This window comes from Amborella trichopoda, chromosome 3, assembly GCF_054954075.1.
Source record: "Amborella trichopoda isolate Santa Cruz 75 chromosome 3, AtrichopodaSantaCruz75HAP2 v2.0, whole genome shotgun sequence".
Taxonomy (NCBI): domain Eukaryota; kingdom Viridiplantae; phylum Streptophyta; class Magnoliopsida; order Amborellales; family Amborellaceae; genus Amborella; species Amborella trichopoda.
In genome coordinates, this window is record NC_142338.1 from 58,797,214 (window position 1) to 58,815,928 (window position 18,715).

At 36.1% G+C, this 18,715-nt stretch overlaps 1 protein-coding gene across 12 annotated transcripts; it reads left to right on the forward strand.

Annotated features, from left to right (window-relative positions):
• Positions 1-321: 321 nt before the first annotated feature.
• Positions 322-16,722, forward strand: SEC22 (Synaptobrevin family protein). 12 transcript variants are annotated; one of them, XM_011623350.3, is made up of 7 exons: positions 2,025-2,135; positions 2,482-2,556; positions 5,084-5,336; positions 6,615-6,775; positions 7,584-7,730; positions 12,740-12,816; positions 16,051-16,722. In XM_011623350.3, exons 3-7 carry the CDS (start codon positions 5,149-5,151, stop codon positions 16,132-16,134), a joined length of 657 nt encoding a protein of 218 aa, XP_011621652.1. In that variant the 5' UTR covers positions 2,025-2,135; positions 2,482-2,556; positions 5,084-5,148; the 3' UTR covers positions 16,135-16,722. The 12 variants fall into 12 exon arrangements, with proteins under 12 accessions (XP_088717882.1, XP_088717887.1, XP_011621652.1 ...); XM_088861758.1 differs by having other exon boundaries at positions 5,098-5,336; XM_088861755.1 differs by lacking the exon at positions 2,482-2,556 and adding an exon at positions 3,071-3,141.
• Positions 16,723-18,715: the final 1,993 nt, after the last annotated feature.

Here is an 18,715-nt window from a genome sequence, read left to right on the forward strand (position 1 = left end):
ATTAAGCCCTACCCAACCATGAAAACTTGCATCATGAAACAATTTTCATATGAAACACACAATTAGGCAGTTTGTTTGTGCGTAAAAGTCGACGAAAACTTGTCTTATAGGAAAAGGTTTTACTGCCACAGAGCAAATCGTGTCAAAGAAATCCCCACCCCACAAGGTCCGAAGTAAGTTCCTCGGAATCCATTATTCGCATGGATGTAAAATAATATTCCATTTAAATTTATCGCAAGGGGCTAAACTAAAAAAAAAAGAAAAAACTAAAAAATGGAAAGGGCCTCTCTCACAAAACACTCGGCCCTCTCTCTCAAAGCCCAGGCTTCTCTCCCACAAAGCCTCCCTCGCCATTCTCTCTCAACCTTTGTGTCCTCTCTCATAGACCTACGAACAAGGATCCATTTGCAAGCCTCATACAAGATACTTCATCTTCTTCAACCGAGAATCTAGTTTCAAGCTTTCCTCTTCTTCAACAAGGTAACCGTTCCTCTCAACATTTTATTTTATTTTTTTACTAGTTTTTCTTCATCATAGTGTAAAGATTTTTCACCAAACAAGGAAGGATTTCACTTGTAGGAGCCTCCAAACAAAATATCTCATCTTTTTCAATAAGGGTATGGATTTTATTTTTGTGATTTTTCTGGTTTTTTCCTCTAAATAGTATTGATTTTTTTAATTACCAATGCAAATATATATATATATGTGTGTGTATGTATGTGTGTTTTCCCATGTAAATTTGTTGCTTTTTTATTTTTGGCTTATTTTATTGAGCATAGAAGCACAATTTGCTCTATAGATAAATGTGGGAATGGATTTTTTTATTATTTAGTGCTAGTTTATTTTGTTGTATAGAAGCCATTTTGTGATTTTTATAGTGGGGCTTATTTATGGTTACGAAATTGCGCAATTAATTTATTGATTTTTTTTTTTTTCAATTTTATGTTAAAACTATAAAGATTATACTCAAATGCTTCCTGAGTAATTTGTTGGTCTCCTCAATCCCCTTGGAAAGATAAATATCATGGTGTTTATATGCAGAATGTAAATATTGAAATCAAAATTACTAAATGCCGATTGGCCTAGTGCAGAGGTGAGTCGGATTGACTCTCAAAAACATCAAATGAAGCCTCTAAGTTATTCCAAAATTAAGAGAAAACTGGGACTAGGGTGGAGTCATGTGACTCAAAAGAGACTCGAGCTTAGTCGATTGAATACTTGCTGAATGGCTAAGTTAAAAAATAATGGAAATTGCTCAGTATTCATCCTCAAAATCTCTTATGACCATCTAGTTTTTTATTATGTGTATATTTTAAAAGCTGTTTATTTATGTATTTTTTTATTTTTTCCCAAACGCTAACTAAGGGCCCGTTTTGGCTCGATAAAATTTATCAAAAATTCGAGGATAGAGACATGATTGTGTGTGTTTTTGAAGTTTAAATACGATCATGTCTTTCTATTATGAATGTGTATTTCGAACTATGGTGGTTTCTTTAACATAGGTCATAAGAACTATAATATTTCGGCTATTTTAGAAATTTAAAGGAAATAAAGTTGGGAGATATAGAGAATAAAATAGAAGAAATTAAACTAATAGAATATATAGACTTAGGGAAGAAGAAAAACTACTAGGCAGGCTTTGATAGATTATAGAAAATAAAGAAATAATAGATACATCACAAACTTTTAGAAAAACAAAACTCATAAATACAATGACACATCATAAGAATCTGAAACTGAGAAAAAAAATTAATTAAAAAGGAAACTCATAAATACAATGATACATCATAAGAAACTGAAGCAGAGAAAAAATTTAATTTATTAATAAATTTTTAATTGTATTTATTTTTTTTGAGTCCCGTACATGATAGTAAGGAGGAAGCCACCACACTTTCGGTACAAAAATGAAAAGGCATGACCAAAATGACCTTCCCTCGTTAATGAGTCAAAACAGTTTATATTGGAAGAAGCATTAAAACCAGAAAACGGAAAACTTTTCCCTTTCCTCGCAATTCTATCTCTATAAATCAGCATTTCGGGTTGTCTCTCTCTCTCTCTCGCTCCTCTTTTCCTTCAAAGGAGCCGAGAGAGTCCAAGAAGACGCGGGAGGAAGCAAAGAGCAGAGACGGTAAGAGGTATGCTAGTTGGCTCTGATTCTTTGTTCTTCATCTTTCTCTCTCTTTCCCCTGGATCTCCTTTTATGCCCTGGTTCTTTTTCTCTCTCTATATTTATCTAAAAGGCCCCTCTCTCTTTCTCCCCCTTCTTAACATTCATAGGGTTTCCATATCAGAGAGGGGTTCAAGGGGGTTTTCTTTCGCTTTTGCACCGGTTACCTGTGTTTCCTCCTAAGTCTTGAACTGATCTATGAATTTTGTGTGGGAATCTTATGATTGGATGTTTTGTATCAGAAGAAGGGGACATGGTTAATTGAAATTCTGCAAATTGTATATTGAGTTTAATTTTTTGGATTTTTTGAGTAGATTTATTGGTGATTTGGGGCTTAAAGGGTTTTACATGTGGATCAGAAGGAATTTTCCATAGGGTTCCCTGTACTGGTACTTCTCTAATGACTTGTTTAACACCGACCACTTTTCATTCCATGTTTTGGAGTTTCTTAAGGTTATAAAATCGTGAGATTTGTTCTGTCTTTAGTTGTTAATTTTTTCCATCTCTATTTATTTTTTCTTAAGAGTGACTGTGTATCTATGTCTTGGATTCAGACTGCGTTCTATATGTCTCGTCAACCATATGTTTCCTTAAAGTTTCCTATTCTTTAGTATGCACATGCATATACAGGTATCATGTAACTATGTGTGTCATCCTCCAAAAGGGGTTTCAAACTCTAAAACTATAAACTCCAGGATGAATTATCCCTTCGTTCCCGATGGATTTCCATCATTAGATTATCTCGTGTTTGTGGATTTTTTTATTTCAATTAGAATCTGAACATTGCCTGGAACATATTACCTGTTTTCACAATACTAGTAATTGTAATTGACCATCCTTTGTCTCACACAATTTGTGTCTTACATGTTTGTAATTCATTGATGAGAACAACACTTTTTATAGCTTTATGCAGAGATTAAGGTTACTTAGGACTTCACGTCAGGGTTGAAGCCTTTGTTTCTCTTGTTGTAAATGTATGTGATTCTTTTTTCCCCTTGGCCCTTTTAGTAGACATCAAGCATCCGATAATGTTATATTGTTTATGATTCACATCATTTTAAGAAAGAAAAATATAATGTGTTTCACATGAGCTTGATGACAACATGAATATGTGGATTATCGCTGTCCAATCTGTGGGGTTGGACAGTTATGGAGAGAGTGTGGAATATGCATATAAATTGATGACATTTTTAACCAGGGTTCTACTCCTCCTATCTCTGTCTAGCACTCCAATTCATGATGGACCAGCAATGATGTCTAGGTATTGATGTCATATGGACCATATAGTACTTCCTTGAAGAATGGTCATTTCTAGCAAATTTGGAAGGTTTCGTAGTTTCTCTTGATTATTACCATTCTCTCTCTCTCTCTCTCTCTCTCTCAAAAAAAAAAAAAGTCATTTTGAAGCATTTGAAAGCATGATAGTGCTTTTGAGGAATATTGAAGTTACATCTTTATCATTTAGAGAAGTTTCTTTTGTATATATTTCTCCGAAAAAAAAAAGAGAGCTTCTTTTTTGATGTGTCTATTTCTCTCTTGTGTCAACCTCCCTTTCTAGTTCTGCAAAAGACTTCAAACATAGGATAGATTTTTATTTTTTATTTTTCAAGTGATTGTTATGTATTCATGCTAGAGGTGTAGGATTTGGTCATGTATGTGGATTAGAAATGACACCTTTTGTAAAATGTTGCAGGATGAATAATTTTCAAAATTATCTTGAGAAGTAATGGTGATGAGCTACTTTAGCACATGGCTGTCTTATATACTTTTATGTATTTAATGCTATCTACTTTATTCCTAGAGAATGATACTCCATATTAGTTAGTATAGCATAAAGTTTTATGTTATTACCGTTGGATCTTTATCAGTAGAATGATCGCAATATTCATATTGATTAAATTGAAGGATATTGACTAATTCTGCGGGGATACTGACCTATTATTGGTAACTTTGATAGGTAATAGAGTGTTGAAATGCATTATTATACCTAATTATTGTGTACAAGTTTGACAATGCTCCAAAAGTTTAATTATCTTGGTTGTTGTGGCCTTTGGTAACATTATTTGTTCCGAATTAGGTAATATTGTCTGTCAGGTACCTTTTTAGAGCCGATTGATGTTAATCCTTTTTTGATGGTAAATTGCGATGCTAGAATCTAAAGTATCATTTTCTCACTAGCCCATATGTCATGATTCTATTGGAGGGGTCAATTTTGTTGGTTTCCTTGTTCATATGTCAAACTTAATGAGAGGCTGTTGAATATGTTCATCTGTCTGTCTCATCGTGTTTTATTTAGTCTTGGAGGTTTCATTTTCCTCCCATGCCATGGATAGGAAAGTTGTGCCGAAGAGAAGTAAATGGATATGTTGGTGACATGAATGAAACAGCTACAGATATCGTATACCTTGGATAATGCTTACTGTCCCTCTCCGTTCAGAAACCCAGACATTTGACGTCTATCTATACTTCAAGTTAGTGGATGTATTGATTGTACTTCTGTGGTTGTGATGTTACTTCCTCTCATAGTGGATTTACTGCATATCTTGATGTTACTTGCACAAGTTATTTGTCTATATTTACCAAAAAAAGAAGAAGTTATTTGTCTATGTTTCTTTTGGTAATTGCGCTGTCTACATTTAGCATCTATCAGTATACTGGCCTGGTTCCAATTTGACAACTGTTATGTTGGTTATCAGGTTAAAATATAGTATCAAGATCGCATGCTGGTTTTTTGGATTTTTGTCAAGCTTTAAGAGTCCTTGCATGTTGATAAGAATTAGACCAAACTTGCAGCCATTTAAGTGATTATCATCCATCCAGATTATTAATTTGGTATTTTGGGAATGTTAATTTGGTTTCTATTTGATTTGAACAGTCTTGTATGTACATGCTTTAATTATGGGTATTTCTAAACAGCCTACCATTTCCAGTCAGATTGAAAAGGTGGTTCTGGATTATAAAAGCGGCATAGGCATATAAAAATGGTCAAGCTTACGATGATTGCTCGCGTTACTGATGGTCTTCCCTTGGCTGAGGGACTGGATGATGGTCGTGATCAAAAAGATTTGGAGTTCTACAAGCAACAGGCGAAGGCATTGTTCAAAAATTTATCGAGGGGTCAGAGTGACCCTTCAAGGATGTCGATTGAAACTGGTCCTTATATTTTCCAGTATCCTTTTTGCTTAGGATTTTTGAACTTTTGCTTCGGAATTGATTTTGAATGGATTATGGCACATCTCCTCATAATCCTTTTGAGTATTGTTATTTTTGATAAAGGCTGAGAGGGTTGATATTTTTACAAAGCAGGAGCTTCATAGTTTGGTGAATTATTGAGATATGTAGTCTTTTCATGTGCATTTTACTTTGAAGTTTTGAAGGTATTTGTGTGTTATTGAGCCCTATGGCTTCCAATAAAAAAAACAAAAGTCTGTGCTATTGAGCCCTTTGCTTACCAAATAACTGAATAAATAAATAAATCAACAACCACAACAACAAACAACAACAACAACAACAACAACAACAACAACAACAACAATAATAATATTATAGAATGGTAAAGTGACTTGTGCATTTGGTTTTTTGTGTTCTATAGATGCATCTTAGTAAATATTGTATCTTCATTCTCAATGCTATTCATTTTTACTGAACCACTTTTAAATGCATATCAATGCACTTTAATTGCCTATACTGCCAGAATGTAATAATCGAAACGCTTTGTCATAGTTAAAGTCAAGTTAGCTCATAGATTGTGTCTGCATGTCCTGCTACTGAAACTTTACCTAGAGGATGTATTTGTTATAATCTCCTTGCCTAATTTTTTGAAACTACTCATTTGGTTATTCTAAAGTGGATTCCAAACTTTCAGATTGAAGGAGTGAGTGCACGTAGGTTGCTCTTGTGGGAGTATGCTATACTCGCTCTTAAAATATTGTTCTTTAAAACAGATGTTGGTATTTGAAGCACTAATATCCCTAGTAGCCCTCTCCCCCCCTCACCCCCCCCCAGGTTTTTCCTTAAAATGGAAAACAATTTTTGGTATTTAGAATATTGATATCTTTTAATAAATAAATTTTAAAGGAGGGGTGGTTTTTTGGTGTAGGGGCATAATCACAAAGTGCCCCCCTACCTGATTTATCACATATATAGATGAGTACTTTTATAATATTCTGAAATCAAATGGGTGTTGTGTTAAATTAAGCATCTCTATGGTTGTTTGATCTGAAAACCCTTTTATTTATATGTGCATTTCGGGCTGGATCCATTATTGTTATCTACTTGTTCATGAGCTGGGATTTCTGCTTGTGCTTTGAGTTGGAGCTACTTGCTTAATGCTTCTCTTATGGAATGTCTGTAGTGTATGTTGTTACCTTTTTAGTCCTTCCACATTTCACATTCATTGAATCGAAAGATATATTTTACAGTTCTACTTGACGCAATATCATCATAGCTATATTATTGAAGGACGTGTGTGCTACCTAACGATGTGTGACCGTGCTTATCCCAAGAAACTTGCTTTTCAATATCTTGAGGATCTCAAGAATGAGTTCGAGAGGGTCAATGCGAATCAAATTGAGACCGCTGCCCGACCATATGCTTTTATTAAATTTGGTGCGCCTATCTTGCAGCTTAAGCATTGTCTTTTTCTTTGTGCATCAACTGCTGTTTTATGGACTTTTGATGTGGTTTTCTTTTGATTATATGTTGGGAGCATAATTACAAAACTTTGATTAAAGATGATTTTTGTTTTTGAAGTTTTTATTTTCAAAGGAGATTTAAAAGGTCTGGTTCCAAAATAACTCCAAAAAAATCAATCTTTTGTCAGGCATGAAATATTACCATGTTATATCATTTGATAATAGTTTTTCAAGAAACTCTTAAAAATTGTCTTAAACTTATTGGAAATATAAAAATACATCTCACTTTTCAACTATTTGCCATTTTACTCTTGTCTACTATTCCGAAGCAAAATAATATGTATTTTGATGTGCATTTTGAAATTATATCAAAAGATATGGGTAAAATAATAAATAATTACTACCTTGAATTTATTCTTGTTATTTTTTTTTTCCAATCTGCAATTGGATGTCTCCCTTTGAGCACCCGCAAGTTATTAAATTTGGTTCATTAGTTGATTACCTATGATGTGAACTGGAATTGTTTTTTTTTTGTTGAAATGTCAATGTAATTAACCCTATTTACATATTTGTACAATCAAATATGCATATGTATACAGTCATGTCTGAACGAACTATATCTATTTTATGTTTTTCTGGCACTGTGTTTTCCTTAACAAATTTTGTCTTTTGGGCTCCTTTTTTTCTGTACCAAAACTGAATTAATACTGACTTTTGATTTACATATTGCCATTGCACGTATTGCTAACTATGGTTGTTATCATCCATCTTTTGTTACAAAGATACATTCATCCAGAAGACTAGGAAACTTTATTTGGACACACATACACAGAGGAACCTTGCAAAGTTGAATGATGATCTTTACGAAGTCCATCAGATAATGACTCGTAATGTTCAAGAAGTTCTTGGTGTTGGTGAAAAACTGGATCGTAAGTTTTTTTCTTTTGTCTCCATTAACAAAAAGGTTTTTGGTTATTTTGTCTATTTATTTGCTAGCTTCTTTTGGTTCAATCATGAGAAACTGCAGTCTTAGCTGTCACATTCATGTCAAAGAATCTAGTTTTTTGGAAACAGAGGAAAACTTATTTTTCGTATTCTCGTGGGAATTTGGCTCATTTTGGGAATGCACAAGCTTACAAAAATGTCGGCTCCTCTGTGAAATATTTTGGACCAAGTTGGGATGCCGATCACCCTTAAGTGGGTATATGAGAAAATGGCGCTATTGCCAAAATTTTAGTGCAGTCGAACATGGCCCGAACAATTAACTTTGAAATGAATTGCATCACGTACAATACATGATAGGAGGTGTGGATTTGTTGAAATTGGCACTTTAGTGATTGAATAGCGTTTATTGAAGAAAAGCCAAATTCTACAATTTTAATGTAATGCTCAAGTAACATATTTGATTAATGGAAGGGCCTTATAAATTTTCCTTGATGGAAGAGACCTAATAATGAGAGATTATAACTTGGGAGGAAGAGTCAGTAGAAAATGATTGACGACCAACTTGTGAATAATATTTACATGAATAAATGCTTTTGAACAAGACAAACATTTACAATCTTGTGGGCTGTAATAGGGGGATTATCAATGATTATGTGCAAAGAAGGCAAGTCTTAACTTTTATTAAGATTGCCAGCTTGGTCACCCACTTTTCCACCTTATTTGTTACTAAATTTTTATTTGTACTTTTAGGGCTGATAATTTCAGACCTTATCCAGATCCGTGTATGGATCCAAGATTTGGATTTAACCGGTCGGATCCAAATCCAAAATTTAGATCCGAATAGTAATTTGGATTGGATTTGGGTACAAGTGGATCAGATCTGGATCCGACCTAGTTTTTAAAATAATATATAGTATTTTTTGTTATATAGTATTTTATAGATATAAAATATTATATAAAATAATTTTTTGGGATCCGATTGTCTAGCTTCGGATTCGGATCCCATGTATACTTTTCGAATCCAGATCTGGATCTGAATATTCTGGATATGATCGGGTCAGGATCCGAATCCGGATCCGGATCCTGTTACTTTTTGTATCCAAATCTAGATCCAATCCAACCCATTCTCAGCCCTATGTACTTTTACCTTTTGATCTCATCATGTTATGAGCATGCTTGTATCTCCCAAACATCCTAATGAAACTCCACAATCCTCCGACCTGAGCTGCCCCCTCTCTTCCTTGTACAACGACCAATCCTTCTGACAACCATTAATATCAACTACCACGTCAGCCATGACGTTAATATCACCTAAAGTCTCTAACCTTGCCCCTATCTCCCTTCCCACTTGATATCCTACCACACATCATCATCATCATCATCATCGGAGCCTTTTCTCAACTATTTTGGATCGGCTATATGAATTCTGGTCCGCCATTTTACTCTTTCAAGGACCATACCCTCGGGGAGGCTACATATTCCCATATCATTTATTACTACTTCCAACTATGTCTTTTTGGGATTAGACTACCTTTTACTATTTTTGAGCCTTCTACTTGCAACGTCATTACCACACACATATCATAAAAACTGACCCCCAACCTTATTCAACGAAGTTATCAAATTCCCAACCCATGAAACCACAAAAACTCCTGCCCACACCACTAACTTGATTCAGTCACCACACGAGACAGCCACTTTCTGTTGGACTTCACCTCGCTATGCATAAAAGGCAGCGACATCACAAGGAGATTAATCTACCGCAAAACTAGACAATCGCCACCTTCCATCCATTTTGGACATGTTATCAGGGGAATCCAGCAATGGGCAATCACTACTTCGGGTTCCCCCTAATCTAATACAGGGCCCTAACGAACTGATGTTACCTCTTCTCTTCCCCTCCAAATGCATGCTATCAAAAAGCCTTAGCTACTACAGACCTCAACTTTAGGTATGGAAAGCTACAAATATGTTTGTGGTTTTGGAATTTCTTCGCTGTCCACAAGACAAGACAATGTATCAAGGTGAGTGGAATCCTGGTTCATGCATGCATCAAGACACCTTCAGGGCCCTCGAAGAGGGCGGTGAATTCTTCAAAGTGGTCTAGAAAACCCTTGGCCACCTAAATTTGGGTTCTGTCATCATCCTAATAAAAACACCAAAGAAAACCTCATTCCAAGAGCCACTTTTCTTCACATCTGAAACCTACGCCATTATATTTACATCCTCTTCCATCCAAGCCAGAGGAATCGCAATGTAGCAGCTCATACTATCATACAGGGACTAGGAACACGAACTGTACAAACCAAGGAATGGACTACGGTACTCCAAAAACGGGACTGCCGACATGGCAAGAGAAACCAAAAATGTTTGAGGGGCAAATTTGTGATTATAACAATCAGAAAGCCACATCATCACCACCTCGAGATGCTGCCATGTCACAAAGACTCCCCACACAGCAAAACCATAGAACACCATCCCGACTGCATATCCCAACTTCCGCACCTTCTCAAATACATAACCCATCCATAGGGGGACCCTAGCCACAACCCCATATCTACCATCTACAAACCCAGAGCACCCAAGCAGAGACTCCCAACTATCTGTTAGTGTCCCCAATTCATCTACCACCATTAATCTGAATCCCAACATCCATCACGTAACATCATTACCCATCTGACACAGCATCCACCATCCATATCACTCCCCACACATATATCATCAAAATTGCACATCCATGCACCCACACACCCTTCCAACTTAAACTGAAATCCAATTCCCACCTGGCGCTTTGTTGAAATTCAACCATGACCATCCAAAAATGACAAGGTCATATCACCAACCCACCCACCACTTCCAGCCCATCAAATCCCACTCCAGTACACTAGAATTAAATGAGAATCAACAGATGGTATCGGTCGTGGTTCCTCCACCATCTGAACACCTCTGGCACAAGTGGTAACACTTTCCGATGTAGACTAACACGTCAAACCCCAACCTCAACATGCCAACCACATCAGCGGATCTACCTCCGACTCGCCATCCAACGTGGTATTATCTTCCCCTCTGATGGAAAACCAGCCGCCCAAGGAATTAATGAAGACATGCTCCTTAGCACTTAGCCTGCCTGAATCTGGCCATATGCTGCTTGATGTGGCACCTACTCCTCTTGATGTGGCAACAATCCAAGCCACCTCAAACAACCATTCTCAACCCACCAACCCAAGCTGGTCAGACCACAACTACATCACCTACTCAGTTCCATTTGGTTGCCATCGAAGAGCTACCTCATTCTCCACCATTGCCCTTGGCACCACGAGTGCAATCCTCAATCCACGTTCCCCCAAGCCACACCCCCAACACCACCAATCATTAGTTGCCCCAGCATTCTCGAGGCAAGTTATGAGAGGTTACCTCTGTGTGGAGGCATGTTCATCTCATGTGGTTGTTGACTCTATATATGGAAAAGTATGATATTAATTGATATTGTATAAAATAAAATATATACATATTGTTAATTTCTTTTTGCCTATGGTTGTAGCTATCTACTGATCTTATATAATAATCAAGCCTCACCCCCAACACCACCAACCATGGGTTGCCCTGGCATTCTCGAGGCAAATCATGAGAGATTGCCTGTTTGTGTGTGTGGGCGTGCCTGCATGTGTGTGTGTATATTGTAGTGGAGGCACGTGTGTCACGTGGTTTTTGACTCTATAAATGAAAAATTACTTTGTTAATTGATATTGTATAGAATAAAATATATGCCTTTTGGTAACTTTGTTTTTATATATGATTGTAGCTATCTACTGATATTATATAATAATCAAGCTGCCTACTTAGGTTTGGCATGCTATTTTTTCTGAGTATAAAGCAAGTGTAAAAAGCAATTTTCTTTCAAAATCAATAATCATAAAAACTTAAACTTGAAAAATTGACAATTTGCTTCAAGAATATACAATCGTGTTGTAAGTAAATAGTTTGAAAATAATCGAACATGAAAACATAACCAGGTGTAGAATCTCATTAAAGGTAAAAAATAAATAAATAAAAAAACTAGAGGACTCAAATATATTTGAATTTAGGGCACACAATTTTTTAATCTATTAGGATCAAGTGAGAAAATTCGTATATATCAAAGTTTGAAACATTTAAGAGTTTCTTGAGAACTTTCCGGCATTAACTTGTAATTTTGGTGGAAGTATTTTTAATTTCGAGTCAATTTCCTCATGGTAACATGTATGCTCTTTTGTTTTCTTGGGCAGTTGGTTAAGGTAATTGTTCTACTTATACGACTCTCTGTCTTCCTCTCTTACTCACTTATCAATACTAAGTGGCATGAGGTCATCATAAGGCCGTGATGATGATGTTATCAACCATTTTAGATGGTGATGGAGGGAGAGTAGCGATGTAAAATTCAACCCAAAAGCACTCCTTTTTGTCACCAGCAAGCCCATTAGTTGTGTAATGATGAACTACGTGATTGTGGTTTTGACTCTGACCAAATGGTCTATATGATGCTTTTCTTGTAAAATCTTGGTCAATATCCCCTTTGAGAGGGTTCTTAATTGAATGTATTTGTGCTCTACTTCAATGTAATCTTTTTGGGAGAACCCCTGGATGAGTGCTGGTTTTTTTTTTTTGAGAGAGAACTCCTGGATGAGTGCTGATTGATTTAAGTGATGAATAATATCTGGATTTTGTGTTGGCAACTGGTTGGTTAACATATAAATGAACCATTCTCAAGAGTCGATCAGACATGCTGATGAAAATAAAAATTTTCCCTTGCAAAATCACCCTTTGGTAACCCTCGTTGCTGCATCTATTCGAAAATGTACATGGCATGACCTTATTATTTGGCATCTTTCTTCTCCAATATGGTAATTCTATGTTTGTGTTTAAGTTTTATTGTTTGACATTGTAAAGTTTTCAATTTGTTGACTGCTTTATTTTCAGGTTCATTTAATAAGTTTTTGCTTTTCTTTTCTTGCAGAGGTCAGTCAAATGTCAAGCCGGCTGACATCAGAATCTCGTATATATGCTGACAAGGCAAGAGATCTAAATAGGCAGGTTGGTATTATTTATAATTTGTTTTCGAGTTATTGGAGGTTTTAGTGTATATATTTTGTTCTCTCTCTCTCTCTCTCTCTATATATATATATATATATATATATATATATTATTGTTGTATCTTTATCAGGGATTAGGTTTGGTTGTTGCAAGAATCCACATGCTCCTCTCTTTTTATGACTGTGTCACCTTGTTTATATAATGTTTATCCCTAATTGCGAAGATATTGCTGCATCTGCATATGACTGTGTCACCTTGTTTATATAATGTTTATCCCTAATTGCGAAGGTATTGCTGCATCTGCATCTTCCACTTCCACTTATGGGGGGTTGGGGAGATGGGTTCCAATTGTCCACTATCTTGTACAAAGAGGAACGGAGGTATTGCCAACCCCGTCTGGGAGGGGCGGCTGCCAACACACCTCCCTTTTTGGTGGGAGCAGGAACCAATCATTGGTGGGCTCCCATGCCAATAATGCATGGAATAGTATACAAAGAGGCATATGCTTTTAGTACAAGGAGGTTACAATCTCTCTCATCCATCAGATTTCAAATTGGGTGGTTGTGTATTATTGACTAAACTCAAAGTTCAAAATTTTTTTTGTCGAACTTTGTGACACGCCCCAAGCCATCCAATTTGACATTAACTTCTAGTAGGAATTGTGACCTCCTTGTATCAAAGATAAATCCCCTAGCACATAGTGCAACTATATTGATTGAAAGAAGTCGATCATTGTTTCAATAAATAGTTAGAGTTACTGTTAATTAATCTTGAAGGGTTTGAATCCATTCATATTTGATCTTGATGGGAGCCTATTGTCCTCCATGCCAAAGGAAGGTAACAATCCTTCCCTTCCTTCCCCCCACCTAGACAAAAATAACAAAACTAAAAGTCTCTATCGATAGGAGGCCGGGTATTGATAGCCTCTAGGGGGACAGACTAGTCTCCCTCCATGTTTTGCGTTTTATCCAGATGGGACCAACTGCCAGGTGGTCCCAATCCCTACAAACTAGGGATGTGGGGGATTTAGATGCCCTCTACTGGGCATGACTGCTACTAGACCCATACTTCTCTTTTTATGATTGTGTTGCCATAAACAGAAGCCTTGTGGCTCAGCTAGCCCTTCATATTTACAGGAAAACTTAAGAAACTGTAAGATACGTGTAAAATGAAAATAGAACGATCATCATCATCATCATTTTAGCTTTTTTCCAATTAATTGGAGTGAAAATAGAACGATAATATACTTATGAAATAGGAAAATGGACTAAAGGGGTTATACAAGCATGTAATGAAAATGGCTATGGAAGAGTGGGATTTTCTTCATTAGGCAAGGCCAATAGTGAGAATGAACTAAAGGACGTACTTTGTACTATTTCTTTTGAGAGAAGTTCAACTTGTATTAATATGTTAATAATTCCAAAATCTAGCGAGAGGTTGGATTACATATTCAAGCATTGTAAAACATACCCAGGTCTTCAAAAAAGAAGAAAAAAGTGGCACTCATTTTGATGTTTGAATGTCTGCCACTGCGCTGTTTTTTGTGTTCCCCCTTGCAATGACAAAAGTTCCCCTGCCTAAAATGTGGTTAACAATAGTGTGGGACTGTAATTTGTGTCTGAAAATTATTGCAAAAAGGTGTACGTACTTTACCCTTCTTGAAGATTGTTGGCAAATTCCTATATATATCCCGGTCTATCAACGTCCTCCTTGTTTGCATCTCATACCATCTAGTAAAGCAAGAGCAAGGCAGCACAAAGGGATGGCAGATTCATGGGGAAGCCACCTGATAACAATGTAACTTGAAGGCAATCTCCCTTAACAAACTAGGGGAGCCAAGACTGGAATCGGCTGTCCTGAGAGCCATAAATATATGTGAGAGCCTTAGCCAAAGTCATATCACGCATATCTAATGGGCCATAGAAAGAAATCAAACTTCCCCATGCTGTCCTAAAGGAGTTCTGCTGCTTTTGCTGGAATGAAACTCCCATGGTAACACCCATCAAAATCAAGCTTCAATAGCAGTTTAGGGGTGACTAGTTGGTAGGGAGCTCTCTATCCATTCTAACTAAATTCCTTGCTTGTAATTTAGATATACCATGTTGTACAATGTCATGTGAATAGCTTTATAGGAAGTTCTAGAAAACTGAATTGCGTATCAGTGAAGTTTATCACCTTCTTACAATCTTAAAAGAGAGTATTCAAGGGGAAACTATGCCCAATTTTGGATTCTGGCTTAAGTTGCATGCTCAATTAAACCAAACTATGCTCTATATGAATTCATTCTCTGCATGCATTCGAGCCATCTGATTTCAAGAAGATTAGAACTAGACGTACAATAATTAATGAAGTGATTTCATGAAGTGTACTCACATTTCTAGCTCCATTCGTTTTGCATTCAAAATCTTTTGTCCAGAGGACACCTGCATAACAATTTTGTAATTTTAGTTTCATCAATACAATATAAGTTTGTTACTTGTAATAAAAGAAAGAGGAGTTCATCAGTCAACCTTTGCCAATGCTGATTATTATGAGCCATGGCAGTGCACATGATCGGTAAATGTGCAAGTTTCATATTTAGGAGTTGACTTTGGTGCATGCCCTTGTTAGTCGTCATACTTATCTCAGTGGCAGAATGGCATAAGATTGATACACAACTTTGGCACCATTTGATTTCCAGGCCAAATTGCAATTTGGGCTTCTTCGAAAATTTCACCTTCAGTTTGACCTGGCGTTGGTTAATTTTCAAATTTGAATGATTCCCAATTGTAGGTGGACTCCAAATTGATTTTTTTTGCAAAACATCTGCGAGTTTTGCAAAAACTTCACTCTCTCTCTCTCTCTCTCTCGCTCGTGCGTATACACAGCGCAATCTTTTGGATGTGCATGCAGACAGTGCAACCTCTCTCTACATACACACACAATGCAAATGGACCAAACTTAAAATTTCTGTGTTATTTGTTTCTTACTGTTAACGAAGTGAGATTGTAATATCTTTTTGGATAAATGAAATATATATATTTATATATGTGTGTGCACGTGTGTGTGTATATATATATATATAAACCAATATAATTTTTACATAGATAACAACCCATCTGCAGAAAGCCTTCTCTATTTAAGCACCAGTCCTACACAAACCCTTGATAATCAATGATTGCTAAATAATAAAATATTAAATATGGCGAACTATTCTGTGAATGTCTTTCTATGTTGCTGAGTTTTCTTTTTCAGGCTCTGATTAGAAAGTGGGCCCCGGTTGCCATTGTACTTGGAATTGTTTTTCTTCTGTTTTGGGTCCGCAACAAAATATGGTGAACACTACTACCGTTAGGCCCATTTGAGGGAGGCTGCAATCTGCATTGGACTATTATTGATCTCAATATACTGGGGGGATACTCTTGTAAGGTTGGATCTGTGTGCTTGCCCGAGATTGAGAGGAAAGTACAGCCTTGGGTCTTTTTTGTGCGTGGGGCAGTTATTTTGTGAGTGGATGATCATTGGCATGAATCTTGGTGCTTGCTAGGAATTCTTTTATCTTCTATTGAGACCTTTGAGGAGTTCTCTCACATTTTTTGTAAGTTTTATAATGGAAATGAAGCAGGGAATGGACACCCATTATTGGGAAGCCTATATACCATATGACTAATAAGTAGAGATTTTTTCATGTAAAGGCCTGGCCATGAACCAACCATACCGTGCAGTAATTCCATTCCTTTTTTTGTTTTTCTTTCTCATTTTTAGCACTTCCAATAACGTGTTTTTTTTCTTTTTAGCATATTTCATGTACTTTGCATTTTACTGTGTTGCAAAGTCTGTTGGTTTTAAAGTTTTAATTGTTTCCTGCTGACATCAGTTAGAATCTTGTATGCCCCGTTTTATATTGATATGTAAGTGTTTCCCAAATCTCTCTCTCTCTCTCTCTCTCTCTCTCACACACACACACACGCACACACTCTATCGATGAATCAAGTCCGTATCTTTTGTTGTGGGAGTAGTGGCTTATTCCTCCTTTCGTTTATGAAATGAAATTTGTTGATGCAATGAAAAAAAAATGAAGCATTGTCAAGATGTTGTAGTTGGCCCATATTCACCTACTCGGGCAATGCAAGTCTCACCTTTTCTCTTTAAGCTAAGAGAGAAAAAAGAGGAACAAAGAAGAAAATTGATAATATATCTAAACAAGGAGAAACCTTGTCTCTCTCTCATCGATTTATGATTGAAAAGGATGAAGACTCCTACAACACAGGGCGCATAATAGATGGTGATCGTGTGTGAAAAGGATCCAGAATCAATGGGAATCCAAAGTCCATGTGTTCTTCTTGTTTAGATATACTAATCACATTCTCTCTAAATTTTATTGTCTCTAAAAGCTAAGGGAGAGTTGAACTATGAACTTTTTCCCTCCTATGAAGGAGCGGTCACGGTGCTTACCTTGTATCAATGCTCTCTCCAAGTTGATAGGATCTCTGCATATTGCTTTTGTGAAAGCATTCATCTCGAAACTTTTGCATAAAGTCTTGTTCTTCCTTAAATTATTAATTTTTATCTGTGTTGGGGCGTCACAACGTGATGTTTTGAGTTATATTCTTAATACGGGTCAAATTATTTTTTTCAGTTGAAGTACACCTAAAAATAGATTTAAATAAAAAATGTTGCATTAATCTCTTATTTGTCATGCTCCATCTATGGAGACGTATCGTGCCGCTCCAAATTCTATGCTCATTGATCAAAGAGATTGTCTTTTGGGTTTTGAAAGCCTGAAATTGTTTGTTGTTAAGCGGCAATGATTTTCTATTTTTAAATGTCAACTTGTCACTATTTATTGACTTAAAATTAAAACTTTACAATAAACAAATATGAGTTGCATGACAAAAACTGTCTGGGACCTTTCTGATATTTAAATTATCTTACATTCGACGTATCTGAAAGGAAAATTGTGTTCTTACATATTGAACCGTAAATGTTCACCCTCAACAAAATGGAACTTCTGAGGTTGATAAAACACCAAAAATGTTATGTGGCAGTCTCTACAACAAAAACAATAATTTTTTTTTTTTTTGATAATTCAGTGGGGAAGACAAGGCCCTACCTATTTTCTCTAGTAGATTAAGAGTTGAACTTTTTTAAAGGTGTTAGTGGGGTGGTGTTAGTGGTGGGATTGACAACTACAATGTGGTAACTAGAGTGTGGAGGTGCTACTACTAAGACCCCAGTCCCTTTCCCAGAAAAAAAAATTGATTTAAAGCTTTGAAAATGGCTTTGACAGTAAGAAAATGTTTACTCATTGTAATCCAAATACTATTTGACGTTAGGGTTTTGTGACTATAATTGTTTGTTTTGTATAAACAAATACGACTATTCGACGTTACCGTTTTGTGACTACAATGATATAATTGTTTGTTTTGTGTAAACATATACGACTATTTGACGTTAGGGTTTTGTGACTACAATGATATAATTGTTTGTTTTGTATAAACATATACGATAGACCATTATTCCCAGTTTGAAATTAAATTACATAAAGACAGTAAAGCTAATATGTTACTTTTTTTATGTAATTTCAAAGTAGAAGTTCTTTGTAAATGAACAGGGTAATTTTCTGATTTTGTGAATTTTTGTCTGTTTGAGGGATTGTTTGATGTGCATTACTCCAACAGAACTTTACGCTCCGCTCTAGATTGGTTACAGAAAAACTAGTTCAAGACTTCAAGTTTCGAATCCATCTCAATAAGGAAAAAGGACCCCAAGAATGGAGGTTGTATTCCGAAATCTGAACGCGGTTATTTTGGCAAAAGAAAAAGAAAAAGTTAAAAAAAGGGGACATGAAAAAATATGAAATCTGAGGGATGTTTTTTGAGTTCCTCTAATTATAGGGGATATTAGCATAAATTTGCTG